This window comes from Phaethon aethereus (genome assembly GCF_964289735.1).
Source record: "Phaethon aethereus genome assembly, chromosome: 25".
NCBI lineage: Eukaryota > Metazoa > Chordata > Aves > Phaethontiformes > Phaethontidae > Phaethon > Phaethon aethereus.
This window is the reverse complement of record NC_138601.1, coordinates 2,553,092-2,571,308: the sequence shown is the minus strand read 5'-3', so window position 1 is coordinate 2,571,308 and position 18,217 is coordinate 2,553,092. Positions and strand designations below refer to the sequence as shown.

General features: G+C 59.8%; 1 protein-coding gene across 1 annotated transcript; it reads left to right on the top strand.

The window, feature by feature from the left end:
• Window positions 1-6,891: 6,891 nt before the first annotated feature.
• LOC309413328 (vasoactive intestinal polypeptide receptor 1-like) lies at window positions 6,892-17,960 on the top strand (the record flags this gene model as incomplete). The annotated part of the gene is given in 14 exon segments (XM_082010442.1): window positions 6,892-6,928; window positions 6,931-6,962; window positions 9,670-9,793; window positions 12,719-12,826; window positions 13,770-13,879; window positions 14,154-14,251; window positions 14,755-14,887; window positions 15,469-15,622; window positions 16,309-16,369; window positions 16,652-16,718; window positions 16,828-16,919; window positions 17,159-17,288; window positions 17,592-17,633; window positions 17,868-17,960. Coding segments are annotated over 14 exon segments (1,281 nt in total).
• Window positions 17,961-18,217: the final 257 nt, after the last annotated feature.

Genomic DNA, 18,217 nt, shown 5'->3' with positions numbered 1-18,217 from the left:
AAGCTTCCCGCAGGGAAGCGATGTGGGAGCAAGGGGCTGCTTTATCCGAGCCCCGCTACTGGTCCCAGTTGCTATCTGAAAGGCAGGAGGGGAAGGAAAACCCCAGGGATCTCCCACTCGTGGTTAATTTAGTGCCCTGTTAGTGCGGCAGCGGGGGAGAAGAGGGGACCAGAGAGCAAACCTGGCAAGGAGCTTTTGCAGGGAGCAGTGGGAGACGGGTCTGGGGGAGAGTCTGGGGTAGCTTTGGATGGGATCTAGAAAGCTCTGAAGTGCCTGCCCTCCGATGGAGGCATCCCTGCCTGCGCCCCACAGGTGTGGGGTCTCGGTCGGTAGAGGGAGAAGGTCCTTCCACCCCATGGGATGTCCCCATGCCCGTCCTCAGACCCATCACCCCCCGTGCGTGACCAGGGCACCGTGGCCGGGGCTCGCTCAGCCCTGCCAGTGCCACCCCAGGTGTGGTCCCCGGGATGATCCGCGGCGCAGCGCCGGGTCCCCTGGGTCTGGCTCCCAGCCCCATGGACCACTTCCCCAGGGATGCAGTGACCAGCCGCCGCATCCCCCCGGGGAAACCCAGGCAAGGCTTAGCCTGAGCGTGGATCACTTGCACCAGAGCCTGGCCCCAGCCTGCTGCTCTCCCCTGCCACGAGTCCCTCCCGGGATGCTCACGAGGGAATTTGTGTCCCGCAGACCAAAACCAGCTCACGTTTTTCTGTTTATCTGCCCCTGGCCAGAGAGCTCTGCGTGTCTGAGCTCGTCTCGGGGAAACGCTGCAGCTGGGAGCGGTGTGGCTGCGCAAGATATTTAAACCCCAGAAAACCCATTGCAATGAAAAACTACTTTCTCCCCCAAAACAGCCCAACTTCCTCAGGTATCTTTCCTCCACCTCCATCAGCTGCATTTCCCCAGGCTGCTCTTCTGGGGGATTATTTCCATCAATATTACATCCAATATCTGCCATCCACCAGCAGCACAGATCTGGGAACTTTTCCCAGGAACCCAGCCAGCAGCCAGCCCTGCTTACCAAGCAGGAACAGATCTCTCCAAATACTCTTATTCTGCCCCAGAACAGCACCAGAGACACCCCCAGATGCCAGGGGAGGAGGGCTCCAAGGCCGGCTGCCTTAGCCCCCAGCCGTTGGCTCCAGCCGGGCTATTTTCTGCTTGATTAGATTAGTGTTCCTAATTTCTCCAAGCCCCTGCGGATTATTTCTCTGCCTTTTGTTATAACTCCCAAATTCCCATTATTTGCACATTTAATTACTGTGCTGATTACCCCCTGCTTCTGGCAGAGCCTGCCTTGCTCTGAACAGAACCCGCCTTGCTCTGAACAGAGCCCGGGTATCAGTCTTGCTGGTGCTGGTATTGTTCTCGTCTGTAGGAAGGATTTAGGCGCTGGGGCGAAGGGCTGAGCAGCGTAAGGAAACCTTCTGCCAGTGGTGGGACAACAAGGGGAGGCAGGGGACCTGCTCGGAACGTCCTCAAGCCCTCCATGGCAGCCCGAGACCCCTTTGGGGTGCTGTTATCTGCCCCCCAGCATGGAGGAGGAGAGGGAGAGGAAGAGGGAAAGGGAGAGGGAAAGGGAGAGGGAAAGGGAGAGGGAAAGGGAGAGGGAGGGGGAGAGGGAGAGGGAGAGGGAAGGAATTTGGGGGTGTTTAGCATGAGTTCACATAAAACCAGGGAGGTTTTCTTGAGCCAAACCCAGCGCACATCAAGTGTGGGTCCAGCGTGACCCACAGCCCCGACGCATCTCTGCGGCGTTGCAGGACAGGGCGCGGGCTGGGGGCTCAGCTGGGGGCAGGGCTGTGCTGGGCTGCAGCCTGTCACCGTGGCGTGTCCCTTCCCGCGTCCCTCAGCACATCTGTTGTGCGGACAGAAGGTCTGAGCATCAGCGGGAGAGAGGGAGTGGGAGACGCGGGCAGCACGCCGCGCATGCCAGCCCGGCTCTCGGTCTTCTTTGAAGCACAGCAGCATTGAATTCGGGCTGCAGATATCAAAGTGGGGGCAATCCCTGCCCAGGCCCCTCGTGCGGGAGCGCTCGTGGCCATGTGAGTGAGGATCAAGTGCCAGATGATGGGTGGGTGCGGAGCGGCATCGTGAGCACCGGCTGGGAAAACGCGGTCTGGGCAGAGAGAAATGCAGGTGTCGAGGCACGTGGGATGGGGACAGAGAAAGGCTGTGCTGTCCCCAGGACCAGAGACACCTTTCGCAGGTAGAAATGACATACCACCTCATCTCACCAAGGAGGTGGGGTGAGGACCCGTCAGCCAACTCACCTACACTGGGGAGAAGCGACAGCCCAGCATCAGTTTATGCTCCCCGTCTTGGTGTGCTTTGGTGGTGGCACATAAGCCATCTACATGTGCATCATGGAGAACCAGGGCTCAGGAGGAATCAGAGGATTATAAAGTTCTGGTGGGGATGGACCCCACTGTCCCCAGTAAGAGTCACTTTGCCGAACCCAAGGCCCAGCCCAAGATGTGTGCCAAGAGACATCCTGGGGATGCTCAGCAGATAATTTTACTAGCAGCCCTCACTTTAGAAGCTCTTGAGCCCCTCTCTTCCTGTAAGTCTGGGATTTCTTGTTCTGGAAACTCTCACCTGAATCTTCACCCTACCTCAAGCCCAAGGCCAGGAACTCGTCCCCACCCCCTGGTCAGGCAGAGGCTGGGCTCCACCAGCAGCTCTGCTTTGGACCACTGTCAGGATTAAGGTGGTGGTCCCGAAACAGGGTCAATCCTCTGGGGACCAGGAGGGACAGGCACCCTCTGCCACCACCTTGGCCATGAATCCACCACGTAGGTGCAAGCAGACGCCGCAGCACAAGCGGGGAGCATGGGGTGATGTGGCGCTGGGCACCTGCAGCAGCAACAACGTGATCCAGCCCCTCGGAGGCACATGAGACTCTTTCTGCACGGGTCTCTGCTTGCAATGCAAGCAAAGAAAGCTTAGCATCAACAAGCTTTGGGACATTAGCCGAGGAGCAGAGCAGGGGCACCCCGGGGTGCGACCACCAGCCGTCAGACCAGGAACGCCGGGACGGTGATGCATCAAGCCCGCAGGAGCAGTGCTCTGACACGACCCGGCAGCAACGACTCACTGAGCTGCCCGCTGGTAACTGGGGGAGGTCAGCGAGGTGACAGCACATCCCTTGTGCCATCCTCCTTCCCCGGAGAAAAACTGGGGCTGGAGAGCTTCCCAAAATGAGGAAGCGCGGGCAGGAGGCAGCAGCCTTGCCCAAGACTTGTGGAAGATGAAGTAAGCACAACTCCGGCAATACATCTCCCCTTGATCACTGCTGGCTCTTACGGGGTATAAAAAGCCAGTCCAAAGCCCGGTTTGTCACTGCACGTGAAGACAAACCCCGGATCCGGGGCGGCAGCTCTGCCGCCGTCCCCTGTGCTCTGCCTCGTGCTCTTGCACGCAGCCGCTCGGGCACGCACCTCTCGGGGATGCTCTGTGGGTCCGGCAGCACGAAGGGGAGGAAGCGTTTCACTTTGAAAGCTGGTTACAAAAAAAACCCCAACACTTGCCCCTCCCAGGAGGTCTCACGCTGCTGGTGCTTTGAGCCCCATCTTCCCTGAGCCGTCATCCAGCTGCCGCAGCCTCCTTGCACTCTGAATCGCCCTTCGCAGACTGTTTCCTTCCACAGAGCCTAAAATTAAGAAGAGGCTGTTCTCAAGGGCTGGGGACACCCCACTTCTTTGCTGTAAGGTGGAATGGAGGCAATTTGTAATTTCCAGCACTTGGTAAACGAGCATTTGCCAGTTGCAAAACGATTACTGCGAGTGACTTCATTTGCTTTGGAAACGGCTGAGTCACTTGTAATTACCGACACGCGGCAGCAGCGATCCCAGCGCGGGCGTAGGATTAACGGGAGCGCCCGTGGCTGGAGGGCAGCCTCCGGGGAGCTTCCCCGGGGCTCCGGCACAGACACGCAGCTCCACGGTCGCCATTCCCCACCACCCACGGCCATGCGTGCCTGTGCTGCCGCACTGAAGCGATATGCCCAAGGCAAATCCTCCCGTTTTGTCCCCTCCAGCCAGCCACCACTGTCCCCATCCCTTTCACCAGTGCACGCCCATCTGCTGGTCCGGGTGGGGAGCCCAGCGGGGGCTGGAGGGTCCCGGGCTGGCCAGGATTTGCAATGCAGTCGGTTTGACCCCGATGAGATCCCTGGGAACATCCCCGGCCAGGCTGGTCGGGGCCCTGAGCACCCTGCTGTAGCTGAAGGTGTCCCTGCTCGCTGCAGGGGTTGGACTAGATGGCCTGGAAGGGTCCCTTCCCACCCAAAGATTCTGTGATTCTGTGATTTTCCACTTGCTGCTGCAAAAGAGGGCAACAGCCCTAACGCCGGCAGGGCTGGGCAGGTCAGCCAGCACCGGGCAGAAGGTCAAGCCACCGCCGTCTGTCCCAGCTCCTCCTCGGTGGAGGAAGGCCAGGACCAGCTCGGGAAGGGGGAGGTGGTCGGGCGTCACCTGCGGTGTCCCCACCGCTCCCCATCGCACCCCCGGTCGGACGGGGTGCCGGGGCAGGGAAGAGCCACGCGCGTCCTCTGGCGATGCAAAGCTCTGCCGGCCCCCCCGGCCGTTCCCGGCACGGGGACCAGACCCGGCCACCTCCGAAACTGGGCTGCTCCACTCCGGCGACCGGTGGGGACGGGACCCTCCAGTCCGTTTGCCACCAGATGGCACCAAAGAAACCAGCCTTGCAGGGACACGCTGGGTGGCTCGGGGCCACCGGAACCCCCAAACCAGACCGTGTCCCCCATCACCCCCTTCCTCTGCCCCCCAGCTCGGCCAGCAGCAGCCGGAGCTGCCCGTGGGGCGACGCAGCCGGCTCGGGCACAGGGTTACGTGCTTCGGGTTTTGTGCTCTTTGTTTCAGCGGCAGCTGGTAAGGAACCCTCCTGCTGCGCGTTTATACGCTGTCGGAAAAGTAAATGATTAAGATCGGGTGTTTGCATTTCAGCGTTTGTGTATTAGACGGTAATGAGCCCGGCCGGGTCTCGGCAGACAACATAACCGTGGGCTCAGCCTTTGCCGGTCTGCGCCTCCGAGGGCAGCGTCAGTCACTTCCAATAAGTCAGACAAGTGCTTTTAAATATGAAGGACCTAGTTCATTTATTTGCTTTTTTTTTTTAGGGGTGTTTATTTACATAGCAATTCTTACGGAGGTCTTTGAATGGCAGAGCAACAGCAGCAGTTCATTCATTGGCTTCGTCTCATTACGAGAAGTTATGGAAGGAGCAGCTAATGTGATCTGCTGCCTCATTAAGAAATGGTAATGATGTAGCATTACTAAAATTAGCAACAGAAACGGTTCACCCTCCTCCCACCCCAGTACAAAGGGCAGTGCAGCCCCCCCAGCCCCCCACCCTTCAGCAAGGGCCTTCGGGGCTGTTTTCAGTCCCTCTTTTCCCCGTCACCCACACCTGAGTTGTTTCAGTGAGGAGGATTTGGGGTGGTCCAGGGGTGCAAGGCTGGATCTTTAATCCCAAGAGACTATCACGGCCGCCTTCCCTGCAGCTCCTGAGTTTTCTCCTCCTTCCTTCAGCCCCTCCTGCCCTCTCTGCTTCATCACTCAGAGCATTAAAATGGTGAAGTTTGGGTCAAAATTCCCCTTGCTAAAGTGGCTGGGGCTTTCTAGCATGGAGAATTATATATCTCTGTGTGTGTATATATATTATGTATATATAAGGTGAAGACCCCAGGTGAGTGCCTGGGGGTCTGCCCATCCCTGGGCATGGCTGTGCTGGGGGTTTTGTGCTTGGGGAGGTGTGTGCCCATCACGGGTTGCTCCTGGGGTCCACCAGCACCCACTCTGCCCTGCTCTGGTTTGGTACCGAGGTTACAGCACCCAGCGCCCCGGTAGCAGCAAACTGCCAAAGTCACGAGCTTGGCCGAGACCAAAAATCTCAGTTGGGGCAGAGTCAAGGTTATTTTACGGAGCTGGGTGCTGCCTGCCAGACACCCAGTGCCTATCCTGGGCCTTTCTGGGCAGGGGGTGTGTTTTGGAAAGGGGGTCTGGGGTGTCCCAGGTGGGAGCGGCAGGAGCTGAGCAGGCAGGATGCAGCCGGGGACGGCTTGAAGGAGCATCACTGCCCCCACCCCACGCGCATGCGCGTGTCCAGGCACGCACACATGTGCCGGGGCACGTGTCTGCACACGCGTGTGCGCACTATCCCAGCATCCCGGTATCTCCTTTGGGCTCCCTACCTTCCTCTAGTCCCAGGTCCTGTGTGGAGCCAGCCGGGGAGCAGCGTGACCCTTGGCATGCCCCCTGCACCCCACGCCGGCTGCACCCCACTTCCCACAGCCTTTGACCACTGGTTTCGCCAGCTCAGCAGCACCCAGGGAGCAGGTGAGGGGGCTCTGTGCCCACCCTGTGCATCCCCCCGGGCCCAGCTGGGGGGTCCCAGGTCCGCCACAGGAGCAGGTAAGGGGGTGCCGGGAGCCCGGCGGTGGCCAGGCTGGGCAGGGCCAGGCTGGGGTGTCCCCCCCGTGCTGCTCCTCGCATCCAGCGCTCTGCGTGGGGAGGGGGAGCGGAGGGTGGAGCCTGCCATATTGCCAGATCCAGGAGCTGTGGCATTCAGTCTCACAGAGAAGCAGAGCCCGTCGGCACTGGGCAGGGACGGCCAGAGCCGGGTGGGCACGGGGAGTGGGTCAGGGCCACCCGAGTGGGCCTGAGCACCCGCTGCAGGGGGGCTGGGAGCAGCACAGGGCTGGGAAGGAGCAGCAAAAGGAGGGTTAGGGGCAGCAGGGTGCTGGCTTGGCCCTGGAGGCCGGGGTCCTGATGCAGCCCCCCGCCCGCAGGGCCACGCAGGAGGAGCTGGGCTGTCCCCAGCCCCTCGGGGACTGAGCTGGGACAGGGCAGCACAGGGTTGGCTCCAGCTATGGGGGGCCCATGGCAGCCCCCCGGCACCTGCACGCTGCTGTCCTGCTCCTTGCACTCCCAATGCTTCGGGTAAGTGTCCCTGGGGATGACGGGACCGCGGAGGGGAGAGGTGGGCAGCGAGCGCGGCGGTCTCCTGCCTGCGACAGCCACCTGGGGAGCAGCGTGCCTGCGGTCCTGGGCGGGGTCAGGTGTCCCCCGCACGTCCCCGTCCCTGCCCTCATCCCTGGGGTGACACCACGCCGCAGCCCGGCGAGCTGCCAGCACCGCTGCACCCACTCAGCTGCTTTCGCAGCAGCTTCTGGGGGAGCATTTGCTGAAATGCAGCCCGGGGACAGGCAGGGAGGGCGGTGGGCGATGCCGGGACCCCGTCGCACTCCCCGGGGCTGGGGCAGCGCTCGGGGGCAGCCGGGGCAGCCGGCCGAGCTCTGGCAGGGCTCAGCTCCCGGCGCTGCTCCAGGGCATCCCCAGGGAGGGTGACCCCGCTCTGCCCTGGGGACGGTCCCCTCCATCCTCACGCGGGCGCCGGTGGGGGCTTTGCTCGCCCTGTCCTACGCGCCTCGACGGAGCCCCAAACCCCAAGAGCCCGGGGGAGCACCCACAGGCGTGGAGGTTGGGACGGGGCAAGGGCCAGGCGTGGGGTGCTCCCCATCCCTGGGCAGACCCACGGGGACAGCTGGCATCCAGCCCCGCCGAAATGGGGGGACAGGGCGCGGGTGTGCTGCCGGAGCAACGCGCGGCGGGTCTGGCGGCGTGCCGGCAAACCCATCCCGAACTTGTCAAATTGCTTCGGCAGCAAATGCTGGGGGTGGAGGCTCCGGCAAGAGTGGGTTTCGGCTCGGCATTTCTCTGCAAAGCCTTCGGGATTTCTCCCGGCACTGCTTTGATCTGCAAGCTCGTTAGCTAACATGGGGGCTTTGAATAATGGCGAGGAAAAGAAAATGAGAGAAAGGGAGGAGGAAAAAAAGGAAGGGAAAAAAGAAAAAAAGGAAAGGAAGGAAAGGAAAGGAAAGGAAAGGAAGGAAGGAAAGGAAAGAAAGGAAAGGAAAGGAAAGGAAAGGAAAGGAAAGGAAAGGAAAGGAAAGGAAAGGAAAGGAAAGGAAAGGAAAGGAAAGGAAAGGAAAGGAAAGGAAAGGAAAGGAAAGGAAAGGAAAGGAAAGGAAAGGAAAGGAAAGGAAAGGAAAGGAAAGGAAAGGAAAGGAAAGGAAAGGAAAGGAAAGGAAAAGGAAAGGAAGGGGAAAGGGAAGAAAGGGGAAGGGAAGAAGGGGAAAGGGGAAAGGGAAGAAGGGGAAAGGGAAAAAGGGGAGGAAAGGAAAAAGCAGGGAAAGCAAGTGGGGCCAGGGGAGTGCCAGAGGCTTTGGGGGCTTTATAAGGAGAGCAATACCACCAGCCTCCCCCATGCAGATGGAGAAACTGAGGCACAGCAAGGAGTTTCTTGCCCTGAGGCAAGCTCCGAAGGGAGCACCACACGCTACCTGCTCGGGTGCTCCAGCAGCCGGGCTGCGTTGCCATAAATAACACAAACCAGCAGCTTCGCAGCTAAAAGGGGCTGCGGCACCTCCGCCCAGTCCAGGTCCTTCATCACTAGGGTGAAGTAGCGTGCTGTCTCGGTGCTGTGCCCAGTAGCCGTCACCAAAATGCATTTTGCGGGCTGAGAATTTCCTCATAAATCTTGTGTTCAGCAGGAAAAGGAAATGAAACCTCCTGGGGGAGGTGAAGGGACCCCAGAGGAGTGACTGGTGGTGGCCAGGACAGGGCAGGGAAGGACAGGACTCAGCCGAGCGATGCTTTAACGCCCCAGACTTTCCTCCAGTCCTTGGGTCCACTTGCCCACCCTCACCCCTCAATTTCTCCAGCTTTTATGTCTCTGTCCACACATCTAAAACCATCAGCAACCCAATTCCATCCTGGCCCAAAAACCCTGCCCCAGACACACCCCATCTCCGGACGCTTGCAGTCCCCACCGCATCCCATGGGCACGGATGCATGGGAACAGGCATGGATCCTTGGGAATGGGCATGAAAAATGTATGGGCTGTTCTCAGTTCAGCCTCAATATCCCTGTTCTCCAGCTGAAAGCCAAGGGGGCAAACCCCAAAAGTGGGGTCTCCTGGGCAGATTCTCTCCCAGGGCACCGAGCTACCACATCGCTTGAGTTTTTGGGGGCTGCAGGGTCGGGGTGTGCTCCTTGGCGTCTCAGCATTTCTGCCAGTAAACCCAAAAGCTTTAAGGAGGCCAGCGTGCCCGTTTTGCAGCATCTCCCCAGGAAGCCGGGGAACAGGAGAAGGGTGAACTCCGGCAGTTGTTGCCGATGCCTCCGATCAAAATACACCACCCTGGGCGCGAGCAGAACCTGCGTGAGCAAAACCCAGTCAGCAAGGGAAGGATTAGACAGGCCCGAATAGGTGTTTTTTTAAATCTCTAATTACGTGGTTTCCTTGCTCAGGCTTTGAACGTGCTCGCCCCTGCCCTGCCGATGGGGTCGGCCTCTCTGTTTTTAAGCTCAGCAACTCTGCGTGGAGCTTGCGTCTTGGCGGAGCGGTGCCCTTAAGCGTCACACGCTTTCGGAGGGAATTAGAAATAATTGTGGTCGTTCTTTATGGTGTTTACCAGGCAAAGACTGGAAAGCTGAGGAAATGTCAGGGCCCAAAAGCACGGTTACGGAGATGGGCTCTCCTGGGGCTGGCTGCAGCAGAAATAGTGAATATTGGCTGGTTCCCTGCCTGCTCAGGTCTTTTAATGCCTGGCATCCTGCTGTCTGCCCTTTGTCCCCTCCCAAGGTGCGAGCGACACAGCCTGACTGCTCCGTCGTCCTCTATTTCCAAGAGCAAGAAGCTGACTGTCTGGAGATTATCCGAAGTGAAAGCCAAACTCCAGCCCCCCCCGGGCCCGCCGGGCAGCAAGGCGAGTGCGAGCTGCCGCCGTGCACGGGGCTCATCTCCTCGGGAGGAGGGGGAGGACTTGCTAAGGGGGTCTTGGGTGGATGATCGGGGGGGGCGGTTGCAGAGCGCACATGGACGCAGAAGAGCGGGTATTTTCAGGAAAACAGAGAGCAGCACCGAAGTGAAGGCTAAGCAGCATCCCTGGAGAGCCCCGAAATTGCTGCTGCAGGGAGAGAGCGGGGCTGAGATCTCAGCCGGGGGGTGCGGGGGGGCTGAGAGACGCAAACAACCGCAGGGGCTGAGCCCCTCCGGATTTATGGCACAGGGCACCGAAACAACGGCGTGGTCCGTGCCCCAGGCAGAGCCTCGCACCCCGCTCCCGTCCCCCCTGCGCCGGTGCTCCGGGGCCGAGCCGGGCTGCGGGCACGGGCGATGCAGAGCCCCGGCCATCAGCACGGGCGTCGCACCGTGCGTGTCACCGCGTCACGCCTTCTTGCCTTTCTAATTCAGTTAGTTTTAATGCTAAACATGTTTTGAGCAACCTAATTCGTACATATCCAGGACTTTTAAACCAATTAACTACTTGAAAAACAGTTTTGAAGTGCTGCTTTTGTACTTTTTCTTTTTTTTTTTAATTGCATTTCAATTTTCATCCAAAAGCAGCTTGGCTCAAATTCTGGGTAAAAATTATGACCTAGTGAACAAGAAATGCGTCATTCAACGGGTTTCATCTAATACAAATGTAAAAATGAAGCATCACAGTAAATGCATGTTAAGGTGCATAATTGCTTAAGAAACTGTGCAGAGATATAACGTACCATCCAGCTTAGCAGAGAAAAGCCAAGTTGATTGGAAAAGGTCCATTTTGCAGCCTCGATCATGCCAGCCGGGGGAAGGAATCTCATTGTAGGAAAATAACCAAGAAACATGAATGCATAATTAAAAGCAGTATTTAATCCCAGGTTTCCTGCTTGCCTGCCACCTCCGCTGCCCACCCGAACGGAATTTATCCCTTCCGCCTTGCTTGCTTGTGCCAGCGTGGGGAGGGTCTTGCTGAGAGCGTGGCACGGAGTGACGAGGGAGGGGAAGGCTCAGCTGCCCCGGACGTGGTGGCAATAGAGCATGGACAGGGACCTCAGGCTTCAGCATCCTGCTGGGGAACCCACCATGGGGCCCTAAAACCGGTTAGAAATCACGATTGCAATGCTTTCACGTCAAAGTCTGCTCCCGTGCCGGCAGCATTTACTGCTCTGAAATAGCTGGGAAGAAATAACCTGCTGGTGAGGCTCAGATATCTCTTTTGGGGGTCTCCAGGTACCAGTTAGAGCAGCAAGAACCAGGGAGGCATCCCTGGCAGGGCTGTGTACAACTAACCAGTAGAAATGCTGAGCAGGAACTTCCCGTCAAACCGCATTTTGATGGGAAAAATGCTCTTTGCAGCCCCATCAAGGAGAACGTCACGAGGACAAAATGTTGGTCTTGGGGATGTTTCAACCCTCCGCTGGGAAAACCGGGATAAAGCAGGTTACTTTGGGTCAATGCAAAGCGAACACCTCAGGCTGCCGGGCTCCGCTGGCTGGGAGCCCGGGGATGGGGGACAGGGAGGGGGCGTGGGGGTCCCTGGGGACTGACAGTGCGGGGTCTCTGGAGGCACAGCTCCTGCCTGCGAGGTGGGCAATGAGACACGTTGCCTGTTCCTTTGCTCACGGTTTTTTGCCCTGTCCCCCCCTCCATCACCTCTTCTCCATGGGAGTTGTTCTGATTTTGCACGGCTCTAAGAAATGTGGGTTTTTTAGATGCTGCAGTGGCCCAGGAGAGGGAAACAGAGTGGGAAGGGAGACTTAAACCTTCTCTCCCCATCCAAATGGAGGGGTGACTTTATTCCCCGGGAATGCACTGCAGAGCTGCGTGAATCCCAGCCCAATCCCTGTGCCACAGGCTGCCCCTCTGGCCCCCGGCCGGGTGCTCCCACAGCACTCACCGTGCCGGGAGGGCTCGTCCATACAGCAAGAGATGCGTTTACACAGCGGGCTGGCTCTGCCATACAGACGCACCCCGCTACTTTGCTCAGACTCCAAGAATGAAGCAACTGCTCTCAGCACCGGTCCCAAAAGCTGTGCTCAGTTCACCTGTCCCCCAGAGCAAAAATTAAGACGTACCTTGGCGACGTAACGACAGCCCTGCAAAGCCCTCCCAGCCCGGCCAGATACCTACAGACCGCTTTGCTGAAATCAGAGAAAACTAATGAGACTTCTCTGCGTCCACATTCCCTGGCTGGGAATAGATGTGGCTCCAGGTTAATGATGTATCTCTACAAGGTTAATCATGCACATGTGCAAGGAGGAGAGCCGCCCTGCGAGGGTGATGTCCGTGTCTCATCCCGCTGTGCTGCAGCACTAATTCTTCGAGGCCCCGCGTCTGCTCGTTTCCGAGGCCGTTGCAAAGTCATTTAAAGACGAACTTAGTGCGAGAGAGAGAAGCAAAACATGTTTAAGCTAATTGCCCTCCAGCAAGTCTTGCGGTGTTTTCTCCTGTCCTCCTTCGGGCTGGAGAGATGTCCTGAGCTGAGCCACCGCAGCTGCTGGGTGCAGATAAACCTGCATTATTTTAGATGCCACCAGGAAAGCCCCAGCCCTTCCCGCACCCTCGTCCCCCCGCTCCCCCGCAGCGGTCTGATGTAGCCCCAAGAAATACCAGGTCCCGTCTCGCCGCGGGGCTAAAAGGAGATCTCAGCGCCAGGGGAGGTCATTCCCAGAGCGGGAGCCGGGATGCTCCTAATTCCTGAGGGGGTACGGCACGGCCCCGCAGATCGGGTGACGGCCGGCCGCTCTCCTGTTACAGCCACGCAGCCATGCCTGCTGCGGGCTGTGCCTGGGGGCCGGGGGGCTGTTGTGCGTCCCCCCGGCACGTCCCGTCCCGGCGGCACTAACTGTCCCGTCCCCCCCAGGCTGCCTGACCGAGTGGGATGGAGTGAGCTGCTGGTCGGCCGTGCCCGTCGGCCAGTCCCGAGCCGTCGCCTGCCCCGACATCCTCCACGTCTTCAAGAAGTCCAAAGGTGCAGTGCTCTGAATCCAGCCCGTGCCTCTCATCCCCTGGGACCGAGCGCCGAGCTGCACTCACCCCTGCCTGCCTGGGACCCTTGCCCTTTCCCTCTGGTCCCACAGCTCCCGCCCCACCCAAAAGCTTGGCATATATTGCAATCCAAGCAGGGAAGGGGCAAAAGCAGAGATGCAGGGTGCTGCCACAGCAGGAAAGTCCCCAAGGTCCTTCCTCACCCAGTACCAAGGAGGAGGATGTCGTCCCTGGTGGGTAGAGCACGTGGGGACCTCATCCTCCAACGGGTGATGCCAGGACAGTCCCTTAGCTGCTTGGTGCCCTCCTTTCCCCGTCCACACACCAGCCTTATGCTGCTGACCTCCATGGTACCACTCCAAGCCACACAGATGAAAAATGCAGTGTAAGATCACCGTTATTTCAAGGCTGGGTGCTCTCCCAGGATCGGCACCGCTGCTGGAGAAGCCGCTGCCTCCCTCCATCGCGGAGGCAGCGGAGCGTGAAGGAGAGCACCCCACCGGCCCCCACGGCATGCGAGCGCTTCCTCAGCTGGGTCGAATTGAAAGGGCGATGGAGGGTGGGTGAATGCTTGCTTTAGGGCAGAAGCAGCTCTGGAGAGGCTTGATGAGGCCCTCACAGGATGAAAAAGTCTCTTTTTAGCCTTAATTCCCTCCCACCATGGGGATTCATGCTTGCTTTCACATCCTGCCCTGCGAGGTCCTGGCACCTCCAGGCACAGCACCGGAGCGCAGAGGGGTGGTCCGGATGGGAGGGACGGGGCAGCCGGGCCACGCAGTAATGCTGCTGTCACAGCCAGGGTGCCGGTGCTGGGGTTTAGGCTCCGTCCTGGAGAGCCCGGTGCCGTCCCCAGGCTGGACGTTTCGGGGGTGCTGATGCAGAGGCGATGCCCGTGGCTCTCGCGAGGTCCCTTCTTGTCGCTGCAGCGCTGATCTGGAGGAACTGCACCGCGTCGGGATGGAGCTTCCCCAGCCCCCCCTACCACAACGCCTGCGAGCTGGAGGCCATGGGCAGCAGTAACGACACAGAGGCCAAGGCAAGTGGGTCCCCGGGGGCTGTGGGGCACCCTCCCTAGCGTCACCCTACCCCATGTTGACCCATGCCGTTGGGCAATGAAACGTGAGGATGCTCTCGGGGACCTCTCGTTGGCTTTGCCCTTGTGGCTGGGCTGCCTGGAGGGGTCTGAGCTTGGCTGGGCACAAGCCCAGCCTGGGCAAGGGCTGGGACATCACCCTGCCACCTCCCTGCCCATCGCAGACCAGCACCTCCCAGCCCACGCTGCCTCACTCCACTGGTGCTTTCCCTTTCAGAAAGGCTATTTTGTCACCATGAAGGTGCTTTACACCTGTGGCTACTCCACGTCCCTGGCAGCCCTGCTCTTGGCCATCGGCATCTTCTCCTGCTTCAGGTAGGGCTCGGCGCTGGCTGCTCCGTGGGCTGCAGCTGGAGGAAAGCGGGGGAAATCGTGAGCAGGGAATGGCAGCTCTCAGCCTCTGCCCTCCCAGAGCAGCCAGGCTCCAGCCCTGCCAACACAGATAACCAGGGAGGCATGAGACGAACTGCAGCGTGGTCCTTTCCGGCTGACACACAGGCTTGAAACCCTCAGGTTGCCCTTTCGAGCTTTGTTTCTGCAGACCTCGCTGTGCTGCAGAAGGATGCTCTCCAGAGGTGGCCGGAGGACGTTCCCCAGCACACCTCGGCCCCGGGCGGTGGCTTTGGGCACAGCACAACCCTGTTGTTCGTGATTTCAGAGCAGGAAAACCTTCTTCAGGGCTTTGTGCTTGACCACTGCTAACACGTGGTCCCTTGGGCGGGGGTCCAGCCAGGGAAGTGGCTCCTGAAGGAGAAACTTCTCTGCCCATCTGCCCTCTCTGCTTCTCCCTGGGCACAGCACATCTCTTCCTCCCGTAGGAAGCTTCATTGCACCAGGAACTCCATCCACATCCACTTCTTCACCTCCTTCATACTGCGCGGGGCTGCCGTGTTCATCAAGGACGCCGTCCTCTTCTCGGACGAGTCCGTCGACCACTGCACGATGTCAACGGTAAGGTGCTGAGCCGCAGGACGGCGCAGGAGCGGGCACCATGTGCTGATCCGGACGGGTCTAGCTGCCTTCGCAGTGGATTTAGCACTGCAAAGCGGAGAGAGAGCGGCCGTGAACCTGGGGAGGAAAGGCTGGCTTGGGCGGACTTCAGGAGGTTCACGACAGCATCTCTGCGTGTGCCCCGTCTGCAGCAGCCATGTTCTGCCCTCAAAGTTCTCCCTGGTCTCAGAGAGAGCCTCCCAGCAGGGCTAAAGCTCTGCACAACCCCAGCAGCACCACGTACGTGCAAACAGGCCTTGCCCCTCCGGCTGCGCAGATTTGGGCTTGCCAGTAGAAAGAGGAACGCCTGCGCGCGGCCCAGGTACACCACTGTGGACACAACAGGCACGGGTCTCTAGAGGTCCTACAATGACAGCCTGCGGGTGTCTGCCCGTGGCGCACAGGCAGAGCAGAAAGTGCTGCGGGTGACGTGCGGGACCGCTGCAGCGTCCCGGGGGCTGCGCTGAAAGTCCATCCCAGGTCTCCTGGAGCGGAGGGACGGTGAGGCTGCTCCTGAGCCGTTCCCCTCCTCATCCTCACAGGTGAACTGCAAAGCAGCCATCGCCTTCTTCCAGTACTCGGTCCTGGCCAACTTCTACTGGCTGCTGGTGGAGGGCATGTACCTGCAGACCCTGCTGCTGCTCACCTTCACCTCCGACAAGAGGTACATCTGGTGGTACGTCCTCATCGGCTGGGGTGAGTGCGGGGCCCCCAGCACATCAACCCCCCTCCGGTGAGGTCCCCTTGGCACAGACCAGGGGTAGGCACCGCTTTTGGGGATCGCCTGGACTTGCTGCTCTGAAATCTGCCTGGCCAAGGGTCCACAGGCACGATACTCCCCATGGCTCCTCTCGGCATGTCCCCGCGCCCCAGCACCTCTCTGCCTGGCCTGGTGCTCGGTGGGGCCCTCACCAGCTCCTGCCAGCCCCCGGCGCTGACCGGGCCTGATCCTTGCCCTCGCGTGCAAAATCACGCAACGGGGAAAACGTTTGCTAGCGCGGACCAAAGAGCCTTTGCAGCAGCATCTGCTGCCGCCCCGTCCTGAACATGGTCGGGATGGGGTAGAGACAGGTCTTGCCTTCTGCCCACATCCACCTGGGGCTGGAAGTGCCCATCCTGGGGGCCCAGGTTGGATGTAAGAGCACACAGGGGGGCAGGGGAGGGCCGGGAGGGGACACACAGACACGCACATCACCTTCAGTGGGCACCATCCCCTTTTAAAACCTGGAGAAGGGGAAAATGCTGTCACCTTCCCACCAACTCCAGAGCCCCAGACCTGACCCAGGCGCGTGTTTTGGGGGACAAGGGATGGTGAGGAGGTAGGGGGGCTCCCCAGAGCCCCGGGGTGACTCTGCATCCCTGCCTGGGTCCTGTCCTTGCAGGCGTCCCCATGCTGACAGTCTGCGTGTGGGTGGTCACCCGGCTACAGTATGACAACCACGGGTAAGAGCAGCCACCCTTCTTCTTTCTCCAGGCCAGCTTGGCCACGTGTCCCCTGTGCAAGTCCCAAGGGACAAACCTCTTGCGTGGGAGTCTCCGGCAGGGACAACTAGGGCAGCACTTTATTTTACATTTCTATTTTCTGGTGGGTCCCATGCTACGGTGGTGCCCCATTGCAAGAGGTGCTGTGCAAATGGGGCAGGGGGCTGGGGTGGGGGGTGGCGGGGGGAGACCTGGGCTAAAAGAGTGCAAGTGGGTGGCAGAGCCATTTCTTCTCTCCCATAGGTGCTGGGACGACTACGCCAGCCTGTATTGGTGGGTGATCAAGGCTCCCATCCTCCTGGCCATATTTGTGAGTATGTTCCCCGAGCATCCCAGCCCTAGAGCCAGGGGTCCCATATGGACAAGGGGAACCCAACCAGGAGTCTGTGCAGAGCCTGAGACATGGCTTCTCATGGCAGGTGAACTTCCTCATCTTCCTCAATGTCACCAGGATGTTAGCGCAGAAGATCCGATCTCCGGACATCAGCAAAAACTACAAGCAGCAGTACATGTAAGGGCTAGCTCGCGCACGGGGGAGCTCCCCTCACCCCAGTTTCTAAGGGACCTGGGGCAGCAGGAACCCTTCCCTGGAGGAGCACAGAGAAGGACCATCCTTGCAGCCTCCAAGACCCGCCTTTCACGGAAAACCTGCTTTGGGTTAAGACCAAGCTCTGGGGAGGGGCTTGTCTTGTGGGGCAGCAGAACCATCGCGTAGACCCAGGCCCCCACTCATGCCACCACTCTCCGCAGGAGGCTGACGAAGTCCACGCTGCTCCTCATCCCTCTCTTCGGGGTGCACTACGTGGTGTTCGCGCTCTTCCCCGAGCACATCGGTGTGGATGCCCGGCTGTACTTCGAGCTGGTCCTCGGCTCTTACCAGGTACAGACTGGGGGAGATGGGTAGGCAACGTCCCCACGGACCTGTCCTGTCCCACCCCAAGATCACACCAGAAGCCCCTGGGATGTGCTGCTGGGGCTTTGCACTCTTTTGGGAGAGAACTGTGTCCCAAGCACCCCCCAAACACCAGGGACGAAGCACAAGGGTTGTGGTCCAGTGGGCAACCTCTGCTGCCCGTGGGGTGGAGTGTGAGATGTGGGAGGATGCTAAATGCAGGCAGCAGATGAGCACGGAGGGGCCCAGCCCCTTTTCCTGGGAGAAACTTGCTCTTTCTGTCCTTTTCAGGGTCTCCTGGTGTCTCTGCTCTACTGCTTCCTGAACGGGGAGGTGAGTGGGCCCCACAGCCACACGTGGGCACGCAGACAGCCCCCGGGCACCCCGAGGAGCACGGCACGAACACAACCACGGCCGTGGGCACATGTGGGCACACGGGCGTGCGAGGGGGGCCCCACGCTCTCGCACCCCGCATCCCCTGCCGAGCCTGGGGTGCAGCTCCCGCCCCTCCGCGGGGTGCTGGCAGGTGCCCCTGGGTGCCAGCGCTGGTCCGCCGTCTTGGTTCAGGTCCAGGCTGAGATCAAGAGGAACTGGGGCAAGTGGCAGTCGTCCATGGAGAGCAACGTCTTCAACCTGGCGACCCAAGACTTCACGGCGTGACGAGGTCGGCGTTCGGGGGAAATACCTCCTCGAGGATGGCGGTGATGTTGCGACTCCATGGCTGCGGTCCCGGAAACACAATAAGAAGGATTTTGGAGGTTCTGGGTCTGGCGTCCTCAGAGGGTGGTGTGAAGGGCCGTGGAAAGGCTTGGCCTGCTCGGGTGCTGGTGGCTCTCATGGATCCGTGATGGCTTCTCACCCGCCCAAAGCTCTCTTTGCAGTTTGGTCGGTGTTTTAGGCAAAGGGAAGAGAGCTTC